The sequence below is a fragment of the Eleginops maclovinus genome, chromosome 22, assembly GCF_036324505.1.
Source record: "Eleginops maclovinus isolate JMC-PN-2008 ecotype Puerto Natales chromosome 22, JC_Emac_rtc_rv5, whole genome shotgun sequence".
NCBI classification, from domain to species: Eukaryota; Metazoa; Chordata; class Actinopteri; order Perciformes; family Eleginopidae; genus Eleginops; species Eleginops maclovinus.
In genome coordinates, this window is record NC_086370.1 from 17,505,690 (window position 1) to 17,530,336 (window position 24,647).

Sequence of the window (24,647 nt, forward strand, 5' to 3'; positions counted from 1 at the left end):
TGTATAAGTGACTCAGCATTATATCATCATTTTATATCATTATTATATCATAATTTTTCCTCATTGTATCTACATCAGTACCATCCTCTTTTAATTCTTTATGAGAAAATGCATCTTATTGGACGACAGGGCAGGGCTGAGGAGTCAGGTGATGCAGCGGCAGCCACTACTCTCTCTATTTGCTGTATTTGTAGGGACATCACTGGTCTCTCAACCCGGATGCTGTGCCACTACTATCGATAATTTTTGCCCAGTGCGCAGCGTTGTAGGCAGAGCAAGGAGGCGGAAATATTTCAGTACCCTTGAAGCAGACAGCTCTCCCCGGATCTGCACGCTTTCTGACCAACGGGCTCCGCGTCCAAGCCTGGAGAGCAGGCACCACCACAATTCATACCGGAGATAGGGGACGGTGCAGCGGTCACGGTAAAGCTCTTGCAACATCGTGACACTTGCACGCTGCTGTAGTGGAAAAAAGGGGAGCATCATAGAGAGAGAGAGAGATGGCGGAGTGCGGGCGGAAGGCGCTGTCTCTTCTGGAAGCGGCCCGTTCCCGGTACGAGAGCCTGCAGATATCCGACGATGTGTTCGGGGAGTCCGGGGATGACAGCAGTGACAATCCCTTCTACAGCACCTCCGGGGACTCCGACTCCGACAACTACATAGCCGAGGTGGGTGAGGAGGACCAGCAGCAGCCGCATCACCACCACCACCACCACCAGAAACGGGGCGAAAAGGAGGGTAGTGGAAACCGTGGGGGGTCCAGTGGTGGCAGCAGTGGATCGGGTCCCCCGGGTGCCCTGTCCCGTAGTCAGGCAGAGGAGGAAGGCTGGACAGAGACTCTGCAGGATGTCACGGTGCCGCCGTTCAAAGAAACATATGGTGAGACATGATGCATGACAGCACGACTAGGGTAATGTGTTGTAGAACTGGGTGTGTGTTGGATGGAGAGACAGTACAGTCCACGTTCATGTCAGGTCAGACAGGATATTTCTGTGGCTCTGGTGCCAAAACAGCACACAAAAGGCTATTGCTTTGAAACAACTGGATGCTTGTTTCATTGTCGGTGTGTGTGCGTGCATCCTAGTGAGTGACAGTAAGACAGTGCATGACTCTGCATCGTTAATTGATGTATTGGGTTAATAACCAACGCTTAGCCTTTGATACCTCACCTCCTGTGTGAGGGCGTGTTCATGTCTCTGGGCAGGAAGACATGCTGTTTAATTCAGAGAATCAGCATGATGTATCCTGGTTGTACACACATGAACACACATTAGGCATAGTGTAGTAAAGGCTTATGTATACAGAGAACATGCACAAATGCTGGCATCAAGATAGTTGACAGAGCTCATAATTATATTAACATTAGTCACACACTCAAGGCACTTTAAGTTTGGTTGAACACGTGTAAATCGTTAAACAGTGCTGTGCACCCACAATGCTTTGTCTCTTTTCTTCTCGTTCTGTCCAGATGTCCAAATGTCCAAATGCATTCTGTTTAAATGCTGCTGCTAGCAAACATGTGTCAGACTGTCTGTCTCTTTCTCAGAACAGTTTTTATCCATTTATGTATCACTTTACATTATACAGCATGCATAAGGGAGTGGGCTTTTGGGTGTATAGAGCAGTGCCTTCTGTCAGACTTTCCTTGGATTTTTCCCCTTTTGACACTTCTGCCTCATCTGAAGCATTCAATGGGTGGAAAGGCCAACCAATATCCACTGTGAAATGTTGCACTGTGGCACCATTGGAGGTGAATCAGCATATGGCTGTAGTAGATATGGCCCAAGCTCCATTTTAGCTCATAGAAACAAACATTGCAGCATTCATATAAAATGTATAAAAGCACAGATTTGGCTGTAGGTAAAATGGTGAGGAAACCACTTAAAATCATGCAAACTGCATTGGTTGTATGCAAACATTTGTTTTGTGCTTCAGCTGTTTTAATGCAAAAGGAAAAAATGTACAGCCTTAACCTTCAAAATAAAAGACCTGATATGATCATGAGATCAGATAAAAGTTGTATACCATTGTTTCTACTGTTGTCATGTCTCCCAAATTGGGTTGGTGGTATTGGTCTGTCCCAGAAAGCCGGATTACCGGACAGGACACCAAACAAAGCCCAGAGCAGCTCTGTTTTCAGCCAGCCTAGTTATCTAGCTAACTTCAGTAATCGTTCTTTGCCAGACAGGGCCCAGTTATATAGTGGTGCCTATTTAACTTCCAAAATATTCCAAACCAAATATTGTCGAGGTTGGGTATCTAAAAAAGTATTTGGGCGAGGCTAGAGGATTTTCTGTACTCACATATTCAGCTCTATCCTGGTTTATCTAACATGTTTTGCTTTGTTGACCTAAGTTCGTGAGGCAGCAGGTGTGTCTGCCTGCTTTGTACAGTCTGGTCTGTTTTTTAAGGATAGAGTTTGTGTCTGTTTGCACAAGGCCAGTATAGGTGTGGTCTTGCCATCATGCATTAGGGTGGAGATGATAAAGAGCTGCCTCCCTGGATAGAAGCAGGACAGCCAAGGAGCATAATCACACTTCGGACCTCAAGTGGCCAAGGGCTTACTCTGATTTTATCGGCTGTAGCAGTAACGACTGATTGCATCTTGAGCATCTGCATATCAACATCAAAATTATTTTAATGGCACCGGATGGTAAACTGCTTAAGCTAGATGAGGTTTTCCCCTAAGGTGGATTCAGTCCCAGTGCTAATGTGAGAGCTCCCCTTCTTAAACACTGTGCAACCCGTACATAAATCATCAGCTACCGTCAGAAAGCATCTAGTCAACTTCATACAAACTCTTGAAGTGGATTTGGTTTGTTTACAGTAAAGCAGCCTCCCCTCCTTGGTTTTGAACCAGCTGCGATGTTTATAAGCCGGCTGAGTTTATTTTCGCTTGCGTAAAAGTGTGGTTCGCCCAAGGTCAGGTTAATAGGTGAGGTGTTATGTTCTTCTCAGCGAGAGACTCTTTCCCCTGAGAGGTTGAGGCAAAAGCCCAAGCCAAGGATTATGAAGCATACTTCCACATCTGAGATTATATAACAATTTATCCTGGTGTTCAAGGGGATTAAAGAGCTATTTATTCATTTACTTTGCTAGGCATGTCTAATAGATCACTGGTACTCTCCATATGTCAGTTTCTCTGCATGATTGCATATTTATGACTGTTTGCACTGTCTGCCGTTGCCTCATGGCAGAGTCATTTGGAAAAATATGTACAGACAAAGTGAATAGTGCATGATATATGCATGATAATAGTGCATATACATACACTGCCTGGCCAAAAAAAAAGGTCACACTCTAATATTCGTTGGACGCCTTTAGCTTTGATTACGGCACGCATTCACTGTGGCATCGTTTCCACAAGCCTCTGCAATGTCACAACATTTATTTCTGTCTTGCATTCATTTTTCACCAAGATCTTGTATTGATGACGGGAGATTCGGACCACTGCGCAAAGTCTTCTCCAGCAAATCCCAAAGATTCTCAATCGGGTTCAGGTCTGGACTCTGTGGTGGCCAACCCATGTGTGAAAATGATGTCTCATGCTCCCTGAACCACACAATTTGAGCCCGATGGATCCTGGCATTCTCATCTTGGAACATGCCGTGCCATCAGGGAAGAAAAAATCCATTGATGGAATAACCTGGTCATTCAGTATATTCAGGTAGTCAGCTGACCTCATTCTTTGGGCACATAAGGTTGCTGAACCTAGACCAGACCAACTGCAGCAACCCCAGATCATAACACTGCCCCCACAGGCTTGTGGGCTTTTTTTTGGCTGGGCAGTGTATAAATATTTAAATGGAGAGCTACTGTCAGGTATATTAACTGGCTGTTTGACAAGAAGGCATGTCTGACTCTAAAACACACAAAACCAAATATTAACAAAACAAAAAGGATTTCAACCAAAGCAAAAGACACACATTTAGTCCAACATAAAGCTGGAATGAAAACACTGAATGAGGTAATATAACTTATTTTCGTAGTGGTTTGTTGACAGTTGAACTGTATTGAAATGGTATTAAAAATATATGCTACAAAAAGTAAATTAAATATTGAGGAACAAAATCACAATCAGATGCTCTTGTTTGCATTGTCTATATCTAATTCACATACTGTATAACTGACAAAATTGTACCGTACAGTATGCTACTGAAGATTTCATAATAAGTGCTAACTACAAGAGCCATCTGGTCATCTTTTTAAGGCTTTTGGGAGTTGAAACCATCTTCTATTTATTTACACATTTATGTACACTACAATATTTCAGGATTTTGTTGAGCCATTTCATGCTAAATGCTCACTCTTAAATCCTCACAGTATGTACAATAGAAAGTGTGAGGGTCACGTTGTGTGACTATTTGACATGATTCTGTTCTAAAATTAATTTTAGTAAAAGATAGCGAAATGAATACAGAAACCTTTTCAATCTTAATATAACATGCATTATATTGACATTGCATTTCATTATATACTGTATAGCGATATCTGGGATTCGTTTAATTAGAAATGGCTTTCAAATCCAGTCTTTCTGTAATTTCCGCTAGGTTAAAACATGTTTTGTCTACAGGAAGGATTTATCTACTAAACACATTAATCTCTCATTCTCAAATCCATGGCTATAAAAGCTCTACCAGGCAGACGTTTGTCCCTTGGCAAATACAAATACTACAACAGCTGATAATCATGAGGGATTATACTTGGGTTTGTAGGTGCAACATAGCAGGAGTCGTGTAATGTGGGAAATTGATATTTCAAAGCGTTTTATCTTAAAAGACATTAGCTAATATTCGTAGTCTGAAAGAAGAAATATGTAAGTGTTTGATCCTGTTTTGCCAGCATGGTGTATGTCAGATCAGCTGGTAGATCTATGGAGGAAATGAATTAAACTTTCCCATTATCCTTAAAAATAATGACTTCTTCCTCAGGTTTTATTTTTGCATTACAGCTGCAATGAGCTTAGTTGAGTCACTGTGCATCGGTAGGTCTCACATCTGATGTTTTTGATGAAGGAGTGGCTTGCTCCGAGGAAGTCATGCTTGATTTTTCATTCAGCTTTCAAGTCTAATGGTATGCAAATGAGTGGATTTCAGCCCGTGGCCTAATACTTCTGCTGTCTCGGCCTCAGCGAAGCATCAGCTTTGTGGGTGTGCTTGTACTCATCTCTGTCCTTTTTCCTCTTGTTGTCCTCCTCCACATGTTGTTTGAACAGTTAAGGTTTAAACTGTGTTCATATTATCTTTAACTCAACAATAAACGTCTGAAGGCATCATTGTTGTGGTTGTAGCCGCTCAGGAATGGAGAGATGCTGGAGAGAGAAACCTTGTTCTACGCTGTTCAGGGATAATGAGATCGTGCCGTTCAATTTACCCTGAAGTTGTTCTGCTCGACATCCAAATTCCTTCTCACAGATCTAACAACCTTAGAGAAAATCTCTAATTCATTACAAGAGCAAACACATCAAGCCAGTTGTTGCTTTGTGTATTGATTGTGTAGCTTGAATGCAACACCTAGGAGCTTGCAGATAGATTGCTTTAAATGGGAGGTAAATATCACCTTCCCCTCAGTAAACTAGCGAATTAGAATATGAAAGTACTTTTTCCATGCTGCAATTTATTGTATTATTAATAAATTATTCTTAGCTATCTGTTTTATTAATGCATCCATAACTTATAGCTTAATATCTAGTTTTTTTGTAACTTTTTCTCTAAATATAAGCTAAATTACTCCATTATTTCTTTATCCACTCACTTAAGATAACATTTCACTAAGTAGCTGAAGCTTACAATTTACCCCTTAATTTAAGATCACCATTTTCCCTTTTCCCTGTTCATTAGTACTTTCATGTCTGTTATGTAACATGCATACTCTATGTCATTCATCTTTTGTTTTAAAAAAGAAAAGAAGCTGTTTAAAAAAACTTTCATCATCAGCTGATGCTTTACTGACAGTATGACTCTTCAGATGTCTTTCATTCGGGGCACCCTCCTGACCCGACTATCGGATCAGATCATGATCTTGGCTCAATGCCTGACATAACAATAAAGAAGCGAGACACTGAAACCTTCGACAAGCGTATAACGCCACGCTGAGTCACAGATTACAGTGTGGCGGCTGTCATGTTGTGTAAATGATCTAACGGCTGCCCTGGGCTTGTGACATTCAAACCCAAAGACTTCTGTGGCTGATTCGTGAGAAATCACAGCAATTCTTTGTGAAAGTTGTATTTTAAGAATATTTATACAGTATTAATGGATGTTCCCTCCGTCCTCTCTTCTAATGAAGTGACAATATAGTTTATGTAGAAAGAAACTGTTTGTATGCATCCCTCACACACAGAGACAGCTCAACAAAATCAAATTGTCAAAATCAAACGCATTGTGCCAAAGGTTGAACACTAGGATTAAGTGACAGTTGTGTCTGTGAGTTAGCCCATATGGGACTCTCTCTCTGTCAATCTGTCTGTTTTCATAGCATCATTCTTTTCCCTTCCTGTCCTGATTCAGGCCCTGCTCAGAAGATGACGGCCAGCGCCACAGCTCTGGACTTCTTCCAGCTCTTCGTCCCTGACAACTGCATCCAGAACATGGTCACCCAGACTAACATGTATGCCAAGAAGTTCCAGGAGCGCTTTGGCTCAGATGAAGGCTGGCGTCCCGTCACAACCCAGGAGATGAAGGCCTTCCTGGGCTTTGTCACCTCCACCAGTGTGCACCGCTGTGAGTCGGTGCTCAGCATCTGGAGTTCCGGCTTCTTCAGCAACCGGAGCATTGCCCTGAAGATGAGCCAGGCGCGCTTTGAGAAGATCCTCAAGTATTTCCACATTGTGGCTTTCCGGCCGTCACAGGGAAGCAACCAGGGCCTGTACAAGATCCAGCCCTTCCTGGACTCGCTGCAGCAGTCCTTCAGCTGCACCTTCAGACCATCGCAGACACAGGTGTGTGCACTCTCCCTTGGGACTGCTTCTCCCCTAAGCAGTGATGTCGGTAACGCGTTACTCTAATCTGACCACTTGTTTCATTAACGAGTAATCTAACGCGTTACTATTTCCAAACCAGTAATCAGATTAAAGTTACTTATCCTAGTCACTGTGCGTTACTATTTTTGTCATTTTCCTTAGTAAAAAGGTATATTTTTGCTTTGTTTTTGCGTCTCGGGGAGTTACGTCTATGCGACAATTAAGTCACGTTTTCAGCACGAGGACAACTCACGTGTTTACCACGCAGAGACACAAACGTAAAGAACAATGGAGGGAGGAGAGCATTTTTTCTAGCTGGAAATACAGTCTCTATTTTGAGTCAGCTAAAGATGACAGTATTAAGGTTCGTTGTACACTCTGTGCTGGAGACGAAATGCTATCTAGCTTCAAAAACACTACTTCAACTGTAAAGAAACATTTGGAGTCGCAGCACGGCACAGTCAAATTTGCAGAGCAAGTCCCACCAGGTGGTGCGAAGCAGAGAGCTGCAACTAAAGCAGGAGGTCCCCCACCACCCAAACAACAAAAGCTGGACCTCGGTGCAAAACCAGTAAGTGGGGGAGAGATGAAGAAGTTGGTCGGGCAGTATGTTGGACTCATTTTTATGTTGAGGCGGCAGGGGGGGCGGGGGGTCGGCAGCTGCTGAAAGTAATTAATAAAGTAACTTGTAATTTAACTTAGTTACTTTTAAAATCAAGTAATCAGTAAAGTAACTAAGTTACTTTTTAAACGAGTAATCACTAATCAGATTACTTTTTCGAAGTAACTGTGGCAACACTGCCCCTAAGCATTGCATACATTTTCAGACAGCTAGGTGATATATTCTGCATATATATTCCTGTTTTTTTTCTTTCGTAATGATTCTCCCTTCAATGCCTTTTTTAACATTTTATAAGCGGACACCTAAAGATCAATCAGATTTAACAGCACAGTTGACATTAAGCTTTTCTCCTTTCCTTTTAATTTCTCATTAAGTATTCCAAGACATATGACAAGTATGAAACGTCCAGAGGTCATCTTCAGCAGACAATATGTTCAGAGACCTTTTTAAGCCTAAATATTAGACATGAAAGGTACACACTTTCTTAAATCACAGTTTTCTTGTTAGTAGCACAGGTTTCGCCCCTCGGGTATAGTTATATACATGCCCCTTTAATACAGTAGCTTAGGAGTTCCCTGATTGACTTGGGAAATACAATTGCAAAGGAATTATCCTCCCCATGTAGAGCAATCAGGTAGCTCTTACAAAGAGGCGCAGTTTGAAAACCCTCAACAAAGCAGGTGTAATGGTGAGGCAGTCATTTTTACCTTTCCTTTCAGAGGCCTCCCTTCTGTTTCAATTGCAGTGTTTGCATCACAGCCACATTAATGCAACTGGGCCAGTGGAGCGCCAGCCTTGCTACTCTATTTTTGGTGGGCTGGATTTTTTTCAGTTCCTCGCTTTCTTTCTCCTGTAGATGAAAAGCAAGATTTCAAAAGTACAGCGGACACGCAACTTGATAGAAGTGTTATGTCATCCATCATATCATGTCCTCAGATACAGACACAAGCAATCATCAGCCTTGTCAACTTCAACCTGAGCTTAAATGTGTGTAGTTAATAGATTGTGTTGTGGCAATTCACAGTAGGAAAAGCATGCATAGCATATTATTTCCTCCTGAAGGAGTATTTAAAATTTTACTTAGCAGTGACTCATGCGATTGGTTCTCATAATAGTCAGGACACAGAGTTGGGAGCTTTTCCTATGGCTTGTTCTTCCATAAAAAATAACAAATACAAATCACCTGACATCTTCAGAAGCAGGTTAGAAGGAGGGCCCCCGGGTCGGTTATTTGTACATCCAATTGGATCTTATGCCGCCCCTGCCCCTGCTGTTAAAATGTAATGAATTGCTGGGGAGGAGTTGATTAATTGGTTTTCTGCTAGATGAGTGCTATAACATCATCTTCATTATGAAAGCTGATGCCGGTGCTGTGATCCATTCGGAAAGGAAGGCTCTTAACAGCAATGGCCCTCCTCATATCACATACACATCACATTTAGCCATGAATATTTCTGTTAAAATAACTTAAAATCTTAACAATAATGACTTTATTTCAATGTGAGGCAATTAAGGGGTTTTACTGTAATGCACTCTATCCATTTTGGGCTTAAAAACAACTAAATTCAAAGGAATCAGGGCAGACTGTCAGACAGCGTGTGCGTAAGCAGTAACGGGGCGTGTGTATCTAGGCCAGTTTGTGTTATCTGTTGGGTTTTTGTGCCAGGGGCAGAAATCGGGCCCAGATTGTGAAAATGGCAGAATAAAACTCTTGCTTCCCAGATGAAGGAAAAGTAATCTTGTCATTTAATGACTGACACAGAAGGAATGACAGAAGGTAATGTCATGATTCGTGTTTCACTTAATCTGCTGTTTATGTTCTTAATGAATCAATTCATCTTCACAAAATAGTGAAAAATGACCGTTACAATTTCCAAACCCTAAATTGTCGTATTTATTGCCAAATCTCCAAAATCCACCAATATTTAGGTTGATATAGAAGAGAACGAACAAATATTTACAATTCAGAAGCTGGAACAAGAGATTTCGGTGCATTTGAATTAAAAAAACAAAGATTATTTGGATTAAGATGTAAATTGTACATTTCTGCCGATCAATTTAAAAGCGTTATCTGCAAATCAATTCAGCTCCATTTTTTTAAATGACAAGAACTTTGCAGGATGTGAATCAGTGTGAGCTGGATTTATCTGCCACAAAGCATCCTTCAACATTGTGTGTGTGCGTGTTTGTGTGTGAATAAGAGTGATCAACATCGGTGCTTAACATTAGCATGTCATGTCAGCTCCTTTTGACATCAATGGAAAAGGATGCTTTTCTGCATCAGTCTGGCAGTTTTGCAGTTGCTAAGATAATCTGTTGACACGGCTTTGTATTGATTTGCAAGTGTAAAATCTTTGTCGTAGATATCCACTGCTAGACAGCCAGTGATTGAATAGATCAATATTCCTCCTTTCTGTGTCCAATATAGGATCAGTGAATCTGTGCAAATGATTTACCAGCAGCATTAATGTGCAAATGTAACCACCTTGTTTTCATGGGTTAGGATAAGGTGTAGAGAATATCTGCACACCAAGAGAAACTACTGCAGTAGCAAATGCTGCGACCGGATGAGATCATTTTTAATAGGCCATTATGGTTTGGGTGATGTCATCCATCCAGTGGCTGGATAGCCTCATTAATTTTTCCCTTGTAAAAATCCATAACTCCATATTTGACTTGGAAATGAGTTGTAGTTCTTTGTCCTAGTGCAGGAGACAGCTGTTGGTCACTGCTCGCTTAAGCTGTAGTCAAATCCTGTCGGTGTGGGAGGAGGAAGACACCGGAGGACGGGAGAGCCAAGAGGGATTTGAAATGCAAATATTTGTTTGTGTGTGTCTTTGGGAAACATTTGGTCAGGATTTATGCATACCCTTGTAATCATCCAAGATAGGGTTAGATAATGTTTGATTTTGTGTGAGTGTTCTGTTAATGCCCTGTTGGGTGTGTTTGGATTTGTGAATGTGTGCCAGTGTCTAATCCCCGTTGGAAAATTCCTCCTCATTGTTTGGTTTGACCCATCCCAATTTATCAAGAGACAGTGAGCAGACCCAGGAAATAATCCATGAAGAGGAAGACGGCACAGTTCACCCTAGTTTTAAAATATTCTTTGACACGTTTTCCAGTATTTTCATTGATTTTATAACAGCAATTATCTGCAGTAACTTGCGGAACAATAAACCAAACGGCAAATATTGTTTCAGTTTTTCAGTTTCCGAGTAGATTTTTAATTTGAGCAGTAAAAGGAAGAAGTGATTTTTTAAAATGCTTTAATGATCTTCTCTTCATTATGAAAACCGTGGCAATTAATTATTGACTTCTCATTTCCACTTTACTCTGGAGTCCTTGTTTTAAAGGTGGAAAATATTGTATAAGTTAAACCTACATGTCTCTGTTATATTTGTATGTGTTTATTTGTATTCTTATTTGAATCCACTTGCACCAGGCTTAGGAGACAGAACAACTACCCATTGCTTCTTTGGGAGTCTTTCTGTCTTTATTTTGTTTCTAAGTAGTAATGGAAAGAAATATGTAGTCAAACAGACGGAAAAGAACACTGAAGTGGATTAAATATGCAAAAATTAAAGACAAACCTACAAATAAAAACAAATGAAAGCCATTCCTCTGAAGGGTTTTTGCAGACAGTTCTGCACAGTTTTGTCTGCGTGTTTCTGCCAAGAACAGTGTTTTTCTTTCTACAGTATTGCACCCAAACACATAAAAGACTTGTGAAGCTTTTCGATTCGCTGCCTTCTCTCTCTCTAACACTCACTGTAAAGTTACATCATACACAACCTCGCTATTATGCCTCAAACAAAACCGCTATTTTTCCATAATACAATTTGTTCTTTACTTCTGACAGGGTTATATAAAAATCAAGCAAGACAAACAAGTGTACGGTAACACTGCCTCTGTGTGTTTCCAGGTTCTTCATGAGCCATTGATAGATGAGGATCCAGTGTTCATCACCACCTGTACGGAAAGAGAGCTGAGGAAGAGGAAGAAGAGGAAGTTCAGCCTCTGGGTTCGACAGTGTACCTCCACCGGATTCATCTGTCAGGTAGCAGCAAACAATATTCATACAGTGTACTCATCCATCCCAAATCTGGGTCTGACTTCAGTGTAATAAGATAAAAGTGGGAGGATTGTGTGTTTGCTTTGAGGGTATTTTAAAGTGGTGCTTTCAAAACTCTTGGTCGAAATCTTTTACATCAAATAAGCCAAAAATAACCAAAATTCAAATCTTATTCCCAGGTTGTCTCTGTTGCATAATTTTTCATTCAGCTAATTATTCGCCTTCAGCACAAAGAATCAGATTTTCAATGACAACATTTGCAAACTTCAAAAGCATGGAAGGCAAGTTTGGATTTTCTTTTGAATTATCAAACTCTGCTAGAAGTGATAAATATCTTCGGGTCAAAAACACGGTCTGTCAGATTCTTTCTTGGTGTTTTAGATTTGAATAGCTTCTGGCTCAGGATTACATCTGTGTTACATCTCAGGCAGGTCTGCTCTGCTCACTAACAACCTTGTCCTTACTGCAACCTGCCACTACTGCACCGCTCGCTTATGTAACACAGACATTTAACTGAGGCCAGAGACTGCAGGAGGACTGACAGATCTGACCATTGCAGGGGAGGAAAACACAACAATTTCCTAATTGCTGACAAATGATGGAGACAACCTGCTAACGGAGCCTGAGTTTGTGATACACGATGCCCAGCCAGACTACATATGAAATTTTCCACCAGACTGCAGGTTGTTAAAGGGACTTTTTCTCATGACTAATACAGAAGCATGCACACACATAAGTTTTCACCGCTAACTGAAGAGGATGCTCACGAACAAAACACATTTTCCTACAGTGGTTTTATAGCTATGAAGCAAGACTTCTTTACATTTAAATACATTTGAAGTTTTTATTAATCTATGATGAGGCTTTGGCCGTCTCAGTTAGTCAAATCATGTGGCTCTCTTCTGGAGTTGAAGACTTTTAGAAAATAAATCCTATATATCTGTGTTGATCTCTTGGTACAGCATATAAACATTTGAATTTCTCATCTTGTTTCAAGATTGTCGATGCTTTGTTTGAATTAAAGATAAACATTTGTATTGATGGTCACACATTATGAGGACTTTGGATTCTGTCTCCCATTGTTAGCAATAGTGGCACAATGGGAAGAGATTTGGTCTTCTTTCAGTGAGCAGTAATCAGTAATCCAGTCATTTATATGATACTGCTATGAGATCAGGAGAAGAATTTAGCATTTCCTGTTCAGTTTTGTAAATGACCTGCCCAATGACAAACTTAACTCGGCTTTTACAGAAATCTGGCTGGAAAACAGCAATAAAATAATACATCTTTGTAAAAAAAAAGGCTTTTTACTGCAGAGGATTATAAATAGAAAGGTCAGGCAGACTGCAGGAGAAGTGCTTCCTTCTTTAATCTGGACGTAATCCAGAACTACATTGGTGAAGAGGGGAACAAACAAGAGCAGAATTTTAATTGTTCCTTTTTTACTATCATCTCTTTATATCAAATAAAACAACAATTAATGATATTTCTTGTAATCCCGAATCCACTGTGTAAAACGTGCATAAGCATCACAGAAGCCTATGTCCCATGATCCAATCCATTTTACTAATAAGCATTACCATTCACACTGGCTGTGGCTGTTTGGCAGTCACTTAGTCTTTACCAGTCCGATGATGTGTGTCTGCGCTGAGATCTTCCCCTCTTTAAATGAATTGTGTCGAGGGAGAGAAAAAAATCCAAGAAATAAAACGGGTTAATGGAGTGAATCAATGAGATTCCATTAGCCAGTGAACCACACAGGAATACACAAACACACACACACATATAAAGACACACACACTGAGCACTTAGTGTTATAGCTAAAGGCTCGATGTAGATGCTGGCTAATCAGGCTAATGCCGTTCCACCCGTGAAACAACAGCAGGAATATAAGTGCAAGAAGGATACCGGACATACTTTTGTGTATATTTGATATTTGCTTTCTTTGGAAGCCAATGTTTATTTGGAGATCTTTAAACGGCATTAGTGTGTTGTGCTAAGAAGGTCTGCTCAGTCTGCCTTGCAACATATCACAACAACATCTGGCCATATTGTCATGAAATATTCATATTCACAGCTCCAGTGGGCACTTAGTTCTGCCATCCTCTCACAGTTAGGAGATAGTTTGGGAAACTTTCACGTGTAAAGGCTTAGCTTTCAATATCCAAATCTTATTAGGTAAAATACAGATGACATTAGCTTAGCATGTTCATGTTCTCAAGAGGATAAATATGTACTTTAATTAAATTCAATGAATTATTTATAAAGTAAACTCCCCAGTGAAAAATAAGGGAAGTGCAGAGATAATAGAAAATGCTGAGAGAGAGTATTTGCATGCATCCCTCCGGACTCAAATAAGCATGCAGTTCAAGGTTGCTGCCTTGAAGGAAAAATCTGTTCTATTTCAACCTGCATATTTATCATAAATGGTATTGGCGTGTTATTAAGAACCATCCCCAATGCATTTTTGTGTCCAAATAGATTTTAATTTCAGCTAAATCTACTGGTTTATCCAGTGCAACTCAGGACATATTTTTTTACACCACACATTGTAAAATAAAACAGGAGCCTTGCAGAGAGTTAAGACTTATAGCTGCAGATTTTTCTCGTCAAGAGGAAAATAAAAATGGTGCTTAAAACTAGATAAGATTTCTGGTTCTATATCTGTTTTATCGACATGTCCTGTCTGCCCACGCTGCAGATCTCAGTGCATCTGAAGGAAGGCACAGACTGTCTGGCCACCTTGAAGAATAAGCCTCAGCTCCACAGCCTGGTGGCCAAGCAGCTCTGCCAGAACATCTCTGGCAAGAACACCATCATCTTCACCGGGCCTTCCATCACCAGCCTCGGACTCTTCACCGAATTCAGCAAACAAGGTACACAAACAAGTTGCCACAGAGGAAATCTGTTTCTGTGATGCTGCTTTAATGAAAAACCTTTAGTTTCTCTGTCTTCCTTCTCCTCTGTTATCTCTCAGTCTCTACCTTTTCTGCTTTGCTGCACAGAGTGTAGTCGATGTCCCTTACGACCTTAATACTTTGTTTGTTTTTTAGTCATGTTGTTAGAGAAGACAGACTGTTGCATTTCCCTTTCAAACAAGACATCACAGCACTAAAGTAGGCAGTTAGAATGATTCAATTTCTTTTCTACATCTGTCCCTGTGCCCCAGGTGAAACACCTCTATCACATGGGGAGTGTGTAAAAGCACAAGCATGACTCATCTTTATGTCAATGCTAACAGAGGCTAGTTAACAGTGTTGTATCTGTCTGTCAGGTTACTCCTTTCACCTTTTTCTTTCAGACAGGGACCTTAAAATTTCTAAAACCAGATCAAATGTTTTAAGAAAGATGCTTGAAACTGTAAAGAATAGGCAATTTCTTGACATGTAATTCCCCAAAAACCATCCAAGCAATTTGACACTGTTCTGATACAAATCTATTCGCAAAATATTCAGGATTGTGTCTAGGAAACTGGGAAGAAGTGGAATAACATCGATAATTTCTTCTTCTGTTAAGAATAATCCATATTGAAGACTGAATCCTACACTTGGGGACTTGTCAGGATGGCTGCATACTGTTAATTGTATTTTTACGCACAATACATCAAGGAAGATTCAGGTAGAAGTATTTTGCTTTGTCATAGCTCAAAAAAACAAGAGCAACGACAAGAACGTCTTGGTTTTTTCTTTCTGCAAGACACAGTTCTGGAGCAAATTGTGATATTTCATGTTGATAATTCATCTTTGAAGAACGTTACCACAAAGCTCTGATTTTCATGCTCACTATACCAAAGGCACTTTTTAATATGACAGTATAATCCTGTTGTGGGGAGGGCTAGTCACATTTAAACACTCTTTAGTGACCCCTATTGTAATTAAAGCAAATACGGGACAATGTCAACATACCATAAAAGGATACAAATGAGTGAAAAGGGAAGCCATAGAACAAATGATCCACATAACAGATGAGGCTCTTGTGACGATATCATCAGGGCACATTTTTACATTCCCGTTATCACAAAAGCTCTTTCGCTAAATATTTAGAGACGAGCCATTTCAAACTCAATTGGGCAGAGCCTCAGTACACCAAGTAAAGAAAAACCAAGCCAAGAGATAAAATCATTACTTGTCATCATAATTAGCTACCATGAGGCATTCAGCCAGACAACTGTTCTGAGCTTTTGAAGGCATTGAACGCCATTTTGCCTTTTTTTTTTCAAATTTGTCATACTGGATTTATGAGCAGAGCTAATTCTCTCTATATCACTTACTTCGGGCGACCACACAAGAATGTACTATACAGATATGAGTCAAACTCCAAATTGAGACAGCATTCAGCCACATGATTGTTCTGCCACTGCTGTAAGAAATAAAGAAATTGAATGGGTGTAAAGACAAAAGACGAGCGAAGGACAGAGTACAGCTGTGAGAGAGATAAGCACTCTGCAGGAGTTTGCTTGCCACCTAGTTATTGTTCAACTCAGAAGCAGAATGAATGAAAAGTACAATAAATGCTCAGGATTTTCTGCAGGCAGGGACGAAAATAACAAAATATCAATTCAATTTTCATTTAATAGCAAATACTCACATTTGAGAATCTGCAATTGCCAATATTTATATATTTTTTTATTCAACAATATTTTAAATAAGTATCCAAATACCTTCGGATTATCTTGCTTTCATCTATCCAATTGATTAATTGACAAGTGTTTTGAGAATAAATACATTTAACTAACAATTATATACATCTGAATTTCATCTATTGAATTGTTGGTATGACAATTTTGTCTTTAAATGTCACAAACTAGTTTCAAATAAAATAATGTCAAACTCCAAAAAGCCCAAGTTAACATGATCAGATGTTTTGTTTTCTCAGACCAAACATTGTGAAATTTAAAGATGTATTTTTTTACATCATGGAAAAATGATAAAAGCAGCAAATATTTGAGAAGGTGCAACCAGGAATTCTTGGCATTCTCTAGGGAGGTATTACTTGTTGAATGTCTCTCGTACAGATGTCAAGATGTCTTTGCATTGATCCCTCTCCAGATATCTACTGCTGTGGTCTGCTGAGCACCAGGAAAAGCGACTGTACAGGCCTACCACAGAACATGTTGGTGTGCAGCTCCACGCCAGCGCAGCGCGGCCAATCACGAGTCATGATGAAGGGCAGCATGTCGCTGATCAGCTGGTACAACAAGGGACACTTCAGGTTCCTCACCAATGCTTATCCCCCCACAAAACAAGGTAAACTGCTCTCCTGCACCCAGAACTTAAGGTGTATGTGTCTCACTGAAATTGGCAAATTTAGTATTCGTGTCAGGGAAAGTCAATGAGAGCTTCTAATTCATGATAATCCATTTCCAGGAGCGGCGGGATCATGATATTCTCTCATAGTCTGATCCACCCTCGTTGGAAGCGTTTTGTTCGGTCTTAAACTGAGTTGAAGGGCTGCAGTGTGTTTGAATGCCGAATGTGGAAGGCAAGCCCCAGATCGATTGAACTGTTATTATCCATGATTGATTTTCCCCTCTCTCTGTGTATGTGTGTGTGTGTGTGTGTGTGTGTGTGTGTGATGTTGCAAGTGAATTTCACTCTGTAGAATTAAATGAGTTTCCAATCCATTCAATAACGCTTACAAATAAACGCATTTTTTTCTTTTGATGACACACATTACATTATGAAGGTTACCACTGCAAATTAGAATTTTGTCTTGCTACGTTAACCATGGCAAGAGTAAAAATAACATGATTGTTTGATTTTCATCATATGATTTATATCAGTCAGTCAGACATTTAAAGACGAATTGGAAAGCCTTTTGTTATGGATTTAGTTCACATCTTACCTAGGTGTTGAGGAAAAAATATATAGTATATTCTGCAACTGCATTGTGAATTTCTTGCCCCAACTCTCCTTAGGAAGGGATTTTGCCAGGCAGTTATGGACAAAGGAGATAAATTAGTGAGGCGTCTACTGGGTCATTATACTGCTTGGGTACAAAATTGCCATAAAATCTGACTCCAGAACAGCTGATCTGTTGTCCTTGGTAAAAGAAAATCTGAAATAAACACCAATAATAGTGGAGCGTTCAGTCATGTAGGAAATGTGATTAGTTATACACGTGTCACCGCTAACAGTACTAATGACCAAAATTACATTTACATTTCCCCATTATTGTGCATGCCGGCTCACTGTCACGGCTTACTGTGACTCAAATGGAACGGAGCCATTGTTAACGTTATTAGTTACCCCTGTGCGTCCTGCTGTGAATAAGACCCATTACTGTGTAAACAAAGCAGCCCTTGCAGGGAGCAAAGGATGAAGAAACCCCTTGCTTTTCTTCTACCTTCGACTGGCCCCATAATCTTGAGTAAACAGGTCTCTTCAGCGGGATCTGCTCTATGTGTCACTGTCATTTTGTGGTGTGTTTGTTTGTGGCAGGTATCATCATTAAGAGGAAAAGTGGGGAGATCCCATGTCCCCTGGCTGTTGAGGCCTTTGCAGCGCACCTCAGCTATATCTGCAAATATGATGACAAGTACAGCAAGTATGTGCTGCATTTAACCTGCTTTCTTGCCTAAATCATTCCTATTTTAGACACAATATGACATACTTCCCTTAAAGCAACATATACTGTATATCCTGACCTGTTCTGTTATGACCGTTGGCTTAACGTGACCAATGTTTAGACCCTCAACGTGGAGAGATATGCTGTATTTGAATACAAATGTGTTGGTACAGTTCCCTCCTCATAACAATTTATTTTGGCTTAAGCTCAATTAGTTGATTGACCATATTTAGTTTCGACAATCAATTAAGATATGTTTCAAGCTAAAAAATACTATTCAACTTATCCAATTTCATGATTTGAGGCTTTTCTCTGTTTTTTCTTTCCTTTTTTGGCATTTAAGGATCACAATTGTCCCCAGAAACTGTAATTCTTCGGTATTTCTGGCATGTTATAGCAATACAATAGGTTTTGCTTTGAACGGACAATACTCAGCTACCGAAATAGCTCTTTTGCCAGTGTTACCGTTATTTCTTTCTGCTTGTAATGAGCCTAATGTTGAGGTCTTAAAGTAACTGACTCACAAGAATTTACTTGACATTATCATTTTTTTTTACACAAAGTTACACAATCCCGCTTTGAAGCATATTATCAATAGTGTAGTGGTAACATTATTCATTCACAAATAAAACATCTTTGTGAAGAAAGGCTGAAATATCTATTTTCCTCCCACAGGTACTTTATCTTTCATAAGCCTAACAAGACCTGGCAGCAGGTGTTCTGGTTGAGCATCAGCATCGCCATCAACAACGCGTACATCCTCTACAAGATGTCAGACGCCTACACGGTTAAACGCTACAGCCGAGCGCAGTTTGGTGAGAGACTGGTCAGGGAGCTGTTGGATTTAGACGACTGCTCCCCCACACAGTGAGAAGGAGGAGGAGGAGGAGGAGGATGAGGACGGCAGCAACAAAAACACACACACACAAACACACACTTCATAACGGTTGTACAGACTCTGCAGTCTGTGTTTTATGTGATAATACTGAAGCGGTGCCAAGCCTTCGTCTCTCTTCTACTAGCTGTTTTCTGTGGTACTGTAAATAGTCATTAACACACAGCTGCACTGTACACAATACAAAATAATGAGCCATGGGACAGTACACATGCCTCAAATGCAACTTTTAATCACTCAGATTTACTAAGGATGTGTCACCAGGAGCTATTTCACAAGCAGAGAAGCCGATGGGAACAATGAAAGAGGAATTCAACATTAAATGATGTCAGCTTCCAGTTTTAGCTCTTATTAAAGAGTGAAGTTGTCGATATGAGCCTGAATGTCCCTTGTGAGGGCTCAAACATGAACTTGTCAGGCTAAAAGGCTACTTGTATCTCAATGTAAACTCTGCAAAAAACACCTGTGATCGAAGTAGACCAGGACAATAGTGTGTTCACACGCTGCATGCATACAGAATCTGGATTGTGATGTTTTCTTGTTTGGTGTGAAAATGATTTCTGCTGGAGGTGGGATAGATTTTTGGTTGGGGGGGTGTGTGTGTGTGTGTGTGTGTGTGTGTGTGTGTGTGTGTGTGTGTGTTTAGCAAGTGGAACTGCCATTTGTGTGCTCGACGTTGGTCCTGAGGATCTAAATGTTCGGTTATTGTGACCCAGATGTGTCGTGTTGCTGCATACTGTACTCGCTAGAGGAAGACTGTCAGGTGACATAAAGCCACACACAGCAGTGTTAAAACCCGCTTCAAAAGAGCCAAAATGTTTTTCTTTGGATTTATTTTTGTTTAAATCGCTATGATGGTTAATGTCTTTGACTAAAAGGCAACAATTACAGTCCTTCGATTTATTTATTAAGAGTTTAACACTTAAAATCTCAATGTATCTGCTTCATTAGGATGTTGTTGCTGGTGTTTTATCAGATTTGACTGACAACATAAAGTCATATTGAAAAGTCCTGATGAATTCTTCAAATCCCTCCTTGAAAAAAAGGGTTTCAGAGTCAAATATATAACAACAAATGCTACATCTGCAATCTACTTTTGAATCATCACTTCCAAAGACAGACAAACTCTAATTGGTCTGTTTAATTAATCAAGTAGTTAACCGTGCTTTGTGTGGCACAACAAGCTCAAAATCGCCTTGATTTGAGGTTATGTAAGCCTGTGTTGCTAAGCAACAACTACAATCTGGCCGAATGGGCAGAGCTTTGGACAATATTGCTTGGCAAGATTTGTGTACAGGAAGAAAAAACCCAAACCCAAATTTTAATGTGCCTTTGGGTCAGAAATTGGTGCCCTAATCCCAAAAGGTAGTCCAGAAAGTAACATATGAATATTATTCACATTCTCAATTCTGAAGTGGAAGCAAGGAAACATTTATTTCTTCAAGCAGCCCATTTCTTGCCAAGTAACAGATTTACACCTGCCACCTCGAGTCGAGCCAATGGAAGTGTGAGTGGAGGGGCGAGCGTTAAATTGCACTTACTGTCTTCAGACCATATAATACCACACTGCTGTCTGTAGCTTTAACGAGGGCTCCGCAGTCCGCCGTGCTTTATTCAACGTGTCATGCAGTACACATGTTATTGCAGTGCTGGCATCGCGCTGTGAAGATTTGAAGTGAAGGGTTTTGATGTGTGCTTGCTTAATCAGCATGGTTCGATGTGTGAATAGATATAACAGTGAGATGACGGCCTTTCTGCTGGCAGGCTCATGCACTTTCCAATCACAGTTGTGCACTTTGAGGAGAGTTGTAAAGATAACAACATGTTTACTAGATGATCCTTTTACTTTTGAACCCTGTGGTAGTATACACCACACACAAAAAAAAATGGATTGATAACTTCTGTAAATATACATAGATAAATGGATTATATAAAAAAAAATGCAAATGAGCAAGGACTGAAAATGACTGACTATAACCAAAACAGAAAGGTGTCCACTTTAGATTTAGTGTACAAGGTGAAGTACAGTATGTATGTGTATATTTTGTTTACAAATTATTGCACTGAGTGTTTGTCCATTATCACTCTGTCACTGAGACTCAAGATTGTGATTTTTTTAACTTTTTCACTAACCCAAAGCATTGTTGTTGTCATTGTTGCTCTTGTGTCTTCTTATCACTGTTCACCTAAAACTAACACTGGCACCCCCCCGTCCTGTACTGTGTTTGTCAATTGTGGTTTTTATGACGTGATATGCTCAACGTCCACAAATTACACAGATGTTTAGTATGAAGTTGATTGGATAGTATTAATGAAATGAAGAACAGGTGTTGCAATTTTAGAAACACCTCATGTCTGTGAGACTGCAAATGTCCTTTGTTTGTGAATAAAGGAAAAATCCACACTGCTGAAAAAGTCTTAAAACAGTTGAAAAGAGTAATTGAATATCTCGGTGAAAAGCAGTAGAGTTAGGTTGCTCTCTACAGCAAAACAGCTCTTAATGGTACTTAATGGTGTAGTCTTCATATTCCCAATAACAAACGTGATGTTTCGCCAACAATTTGTTAAAAGTAAATTCTGTGATATTAAACATAAGAATTGTTTTTGGTTATTTAAGATCAACAATCACTAAGAAATTTGAAAAATAGAACTTGCATTACATTCCACCAATGTACATCAACATTTAACACTCATAAGAGGAGAAAAATCCATCAAATTTAAAACCAGAGGAACCAATTTCTCCATCGAGACTAACCTAAGGAGGCCTTGTTGCAGGTTTTGGTCTGAGTTAGAGGCAGGGATGCAGCTCCTCAAAGCAAACAACCCCGAACTGGTCACAAAATGCTGATGCACATATCACTTTCAACAATATCCTAGGGTGATTTTTCCTTTAAAGTGTGTCTTATGTCTATCAAAATTGGACCTAAGCAACATACACACCCTATGAGGCCAGGATTTTAGTGCTTGGACTCTGCTCGGATCACAAATGAAAGAAATTATGCACCAGGGATTTTGCAAGGCCATGGTTACTTAGCCACAAATTGTATATGAGTGTAAGAGGGAGAAATAGTGGTAGTATTGAAGTTTTTCTACCAATATGGGAAAATCGTTATCATCCTAACTGCAGACCGAGCTAGCAACTTTATGTTACCCCCCTTTTTACCCACTATCATAAAGAAAGACGGAAGATCCTCCCCTGTGCTTTTGTTCATGTAGCTCAAAACAGGGTTGTGTTTTAACCGAAATAGATAAAAAACATGGCTTCATTTTTAAATTCTCAGGTTGAACTCAGAAGTTATTATTCTCTCCAGCCTGCTCCAATGATCAGTCATGAATCAGATGTTTCTATAGTGCCTTTTCTGCTCATTCTTTCGTCATTGCAGTAAATGTAAGTAGTAAATGGAGTTCATTTAAAGAAGACTAGATTCAATTTCTTTTAAATGTAATAAGGTTAGAACCTGTCCTGCGTGGTGTAAACAATAGAAACTAGAGACCTTCACAGTAGAGTTTTAGTAGCTGAAAATGATTTATGCAGCCCTATTGTACTATAGCTGTAAAGTTTCACTCCAAGTAATATTTCACATTTTCACATAAACAGTGCCACTGGAGTCAACACTACATCCGTTGTTTTGAGCTTTGAACACATCTCACAGACATATTACCATGTCGTTGTGTAATGGATCAATTTACTTCAATAAAAAACAATATGATAGACATTTTTTCGTGAACCATAGAGTGCAATTTAATACACCAGGTGGTGAGCCCCCCTACAGTCTGAACATCCTAAAGCTAAGCTAAATTAAATGTCACTTTGATATGTTTTGGTAGAACAGTGTGGACATTTTCTCTCCATTTTCTACCTTTTCGCGAATATCAGATGTGTCTAATGTCTGTCATAGCAACCGCTACAACAGAAGTATTTGTTTTGTCAGACCAATGACGATCCCTAAATCAAAAAGATGTCATGAAATAAATCACCCTCATTGTCAGTTGTTCTGTGGTAAAGAAATGCAGTGTTATATAAGATGTATGCAGTGCTGTATGTGTCAGTGTGTATCCTCTTTACAGTCTGTCTGTGTTTATATCCCGTGAGCGAGACAGTTGTCATAAGAGGGAGTAAAGATATTGAATTAGTAATTAACTGTAGGATTTAAATGGCTGACCTCAGGGCTTCATAACTAACTGCTGAACAATAATAATAATACACATTAATGTACTTCTATAGCCTTATCAGGTGCTATCAAACCATTGTACCAGTAATAGTAGAGTTAGATATGTTGTTGTTGGGAGCTCAGCAACCAAAGGTTAACACCAGGGTCATTTAACTTACAGTTTTTCCAATGAAATTTCTGAAATATTTATGTTACCAAGCACCAAAAGCAACCTTTTTCCTGTAAAAGTGGTAGAACCATTTCCCTTCATATGGTTGTAGTTTGTAACGTTGGCTGCAGGATGTTAAGTTCTGAGGGCTAAAGTGTTATGTAGTTTGACAGAAGCGCCCAAAAGATGTGTGTACAATATGTGCATGTATTGTTAACGTGAGTGGAATCATTTCTGTAAGATAAGTGGTGTATGCTGAACCGAATAACTTGTGTGTGCGGTGATGAGATGTACAAGGTTGTCGTGTAAATGTGTCTTTATTAAAAACTGGCCACCATTAAAGCAAAAAAACAAACATAGTACTACATAGCAAATGATTGGTAGTCACAATCAAGGTACAGATTCACAGTCAGGTGTTCATCATGGTTCTTTTCCTGGTTCAAAGTGGTGAGCCTGTGTTTGCTAAGCCTCAGTTATTCCCAAAAATATTTAGCAATGCCTAACCTTTTCACAATAGCCTTCAATTCTGCGCTCAAATCTCCTTGCCATAGCTGGGGAGTGTATGTAAGTGATTCAGATAAAAATGATGCGTCTGCAATACAAGCTTTATCAGTTGATTTATTTATTTAGGCTATGATAAAACTTTCAAGGAAACGCTGAAATAAGATGCACATATGGGGAACAGAATTCTTTTGAAAAAAGTTTGTCTGTTATTATTATTATTGCAATGTTCTGGAGGCGTAGGTACTTTAAAAACTGTTGTAAAAAGCCCATTTGATGTTTTCCAGGCCTCTGACTGTGGTAAGGTTTCGCCTCTAGCACCAAATTAAACCTGTCAGTTAAAACACAAGGCCAACCTGCATCACTGAGTAGTGAGAGCTAGGTAATTATTTGTCTTGAGGACATTTCTCACCTTGTTTGACCTACAAACTGAATTATAAAGGACTGACTCTGCTGTGTACAGCTCCCTCACTGTGTTTGCTGTTGTGACGTGTATGAGTACAAGCTCTGCTTCCCTGAGAGTATGAAAAGCTCTCACCTCTACAACATGAGCTATATGTGGCTAAAGATTTTTTTTAAACATTGTGTGTGAACCTTGACAGCGTTTCAGCAGCTAAAACTCACTGTATTCTGTCTCACCCACCTCTTATAAAAGCTCTGTAGGTTCTTGCCCACAGTATCTAATAAATGTTCTTGGTTTGGTTCCCTT

General features: G+C 39.7%; 1 protein-coding gene across 1 annotated transcript; it reads left to right on the top strand.

The window, feature by feature from the left end:
- Positions 1–145: 145 nt before the first annotated feature.
- pgbd5 (piggyBac transposable element derived 5) lies at positions 146–24,647 on the top strand. The gene is made up of 7 exons (XM_063875556.1): positions 146–879; positions 6,510–6,940; positions 11,506–11,640; positions 14,357–14,531; positions 16,704–16,901; positions 18,096–18,201; positions 18,898–24,647. The coding sequence occupies exons 1-7, from the start codon at positions 501–503 to the stop codon at positions 19,091–19,093; spliced, it is 1,620 nt and encodes a 539-aa protein (XP_063731626.1). The 5' UTR covers positions 146–500; the 3' UTR covers positions 19,094–24,647.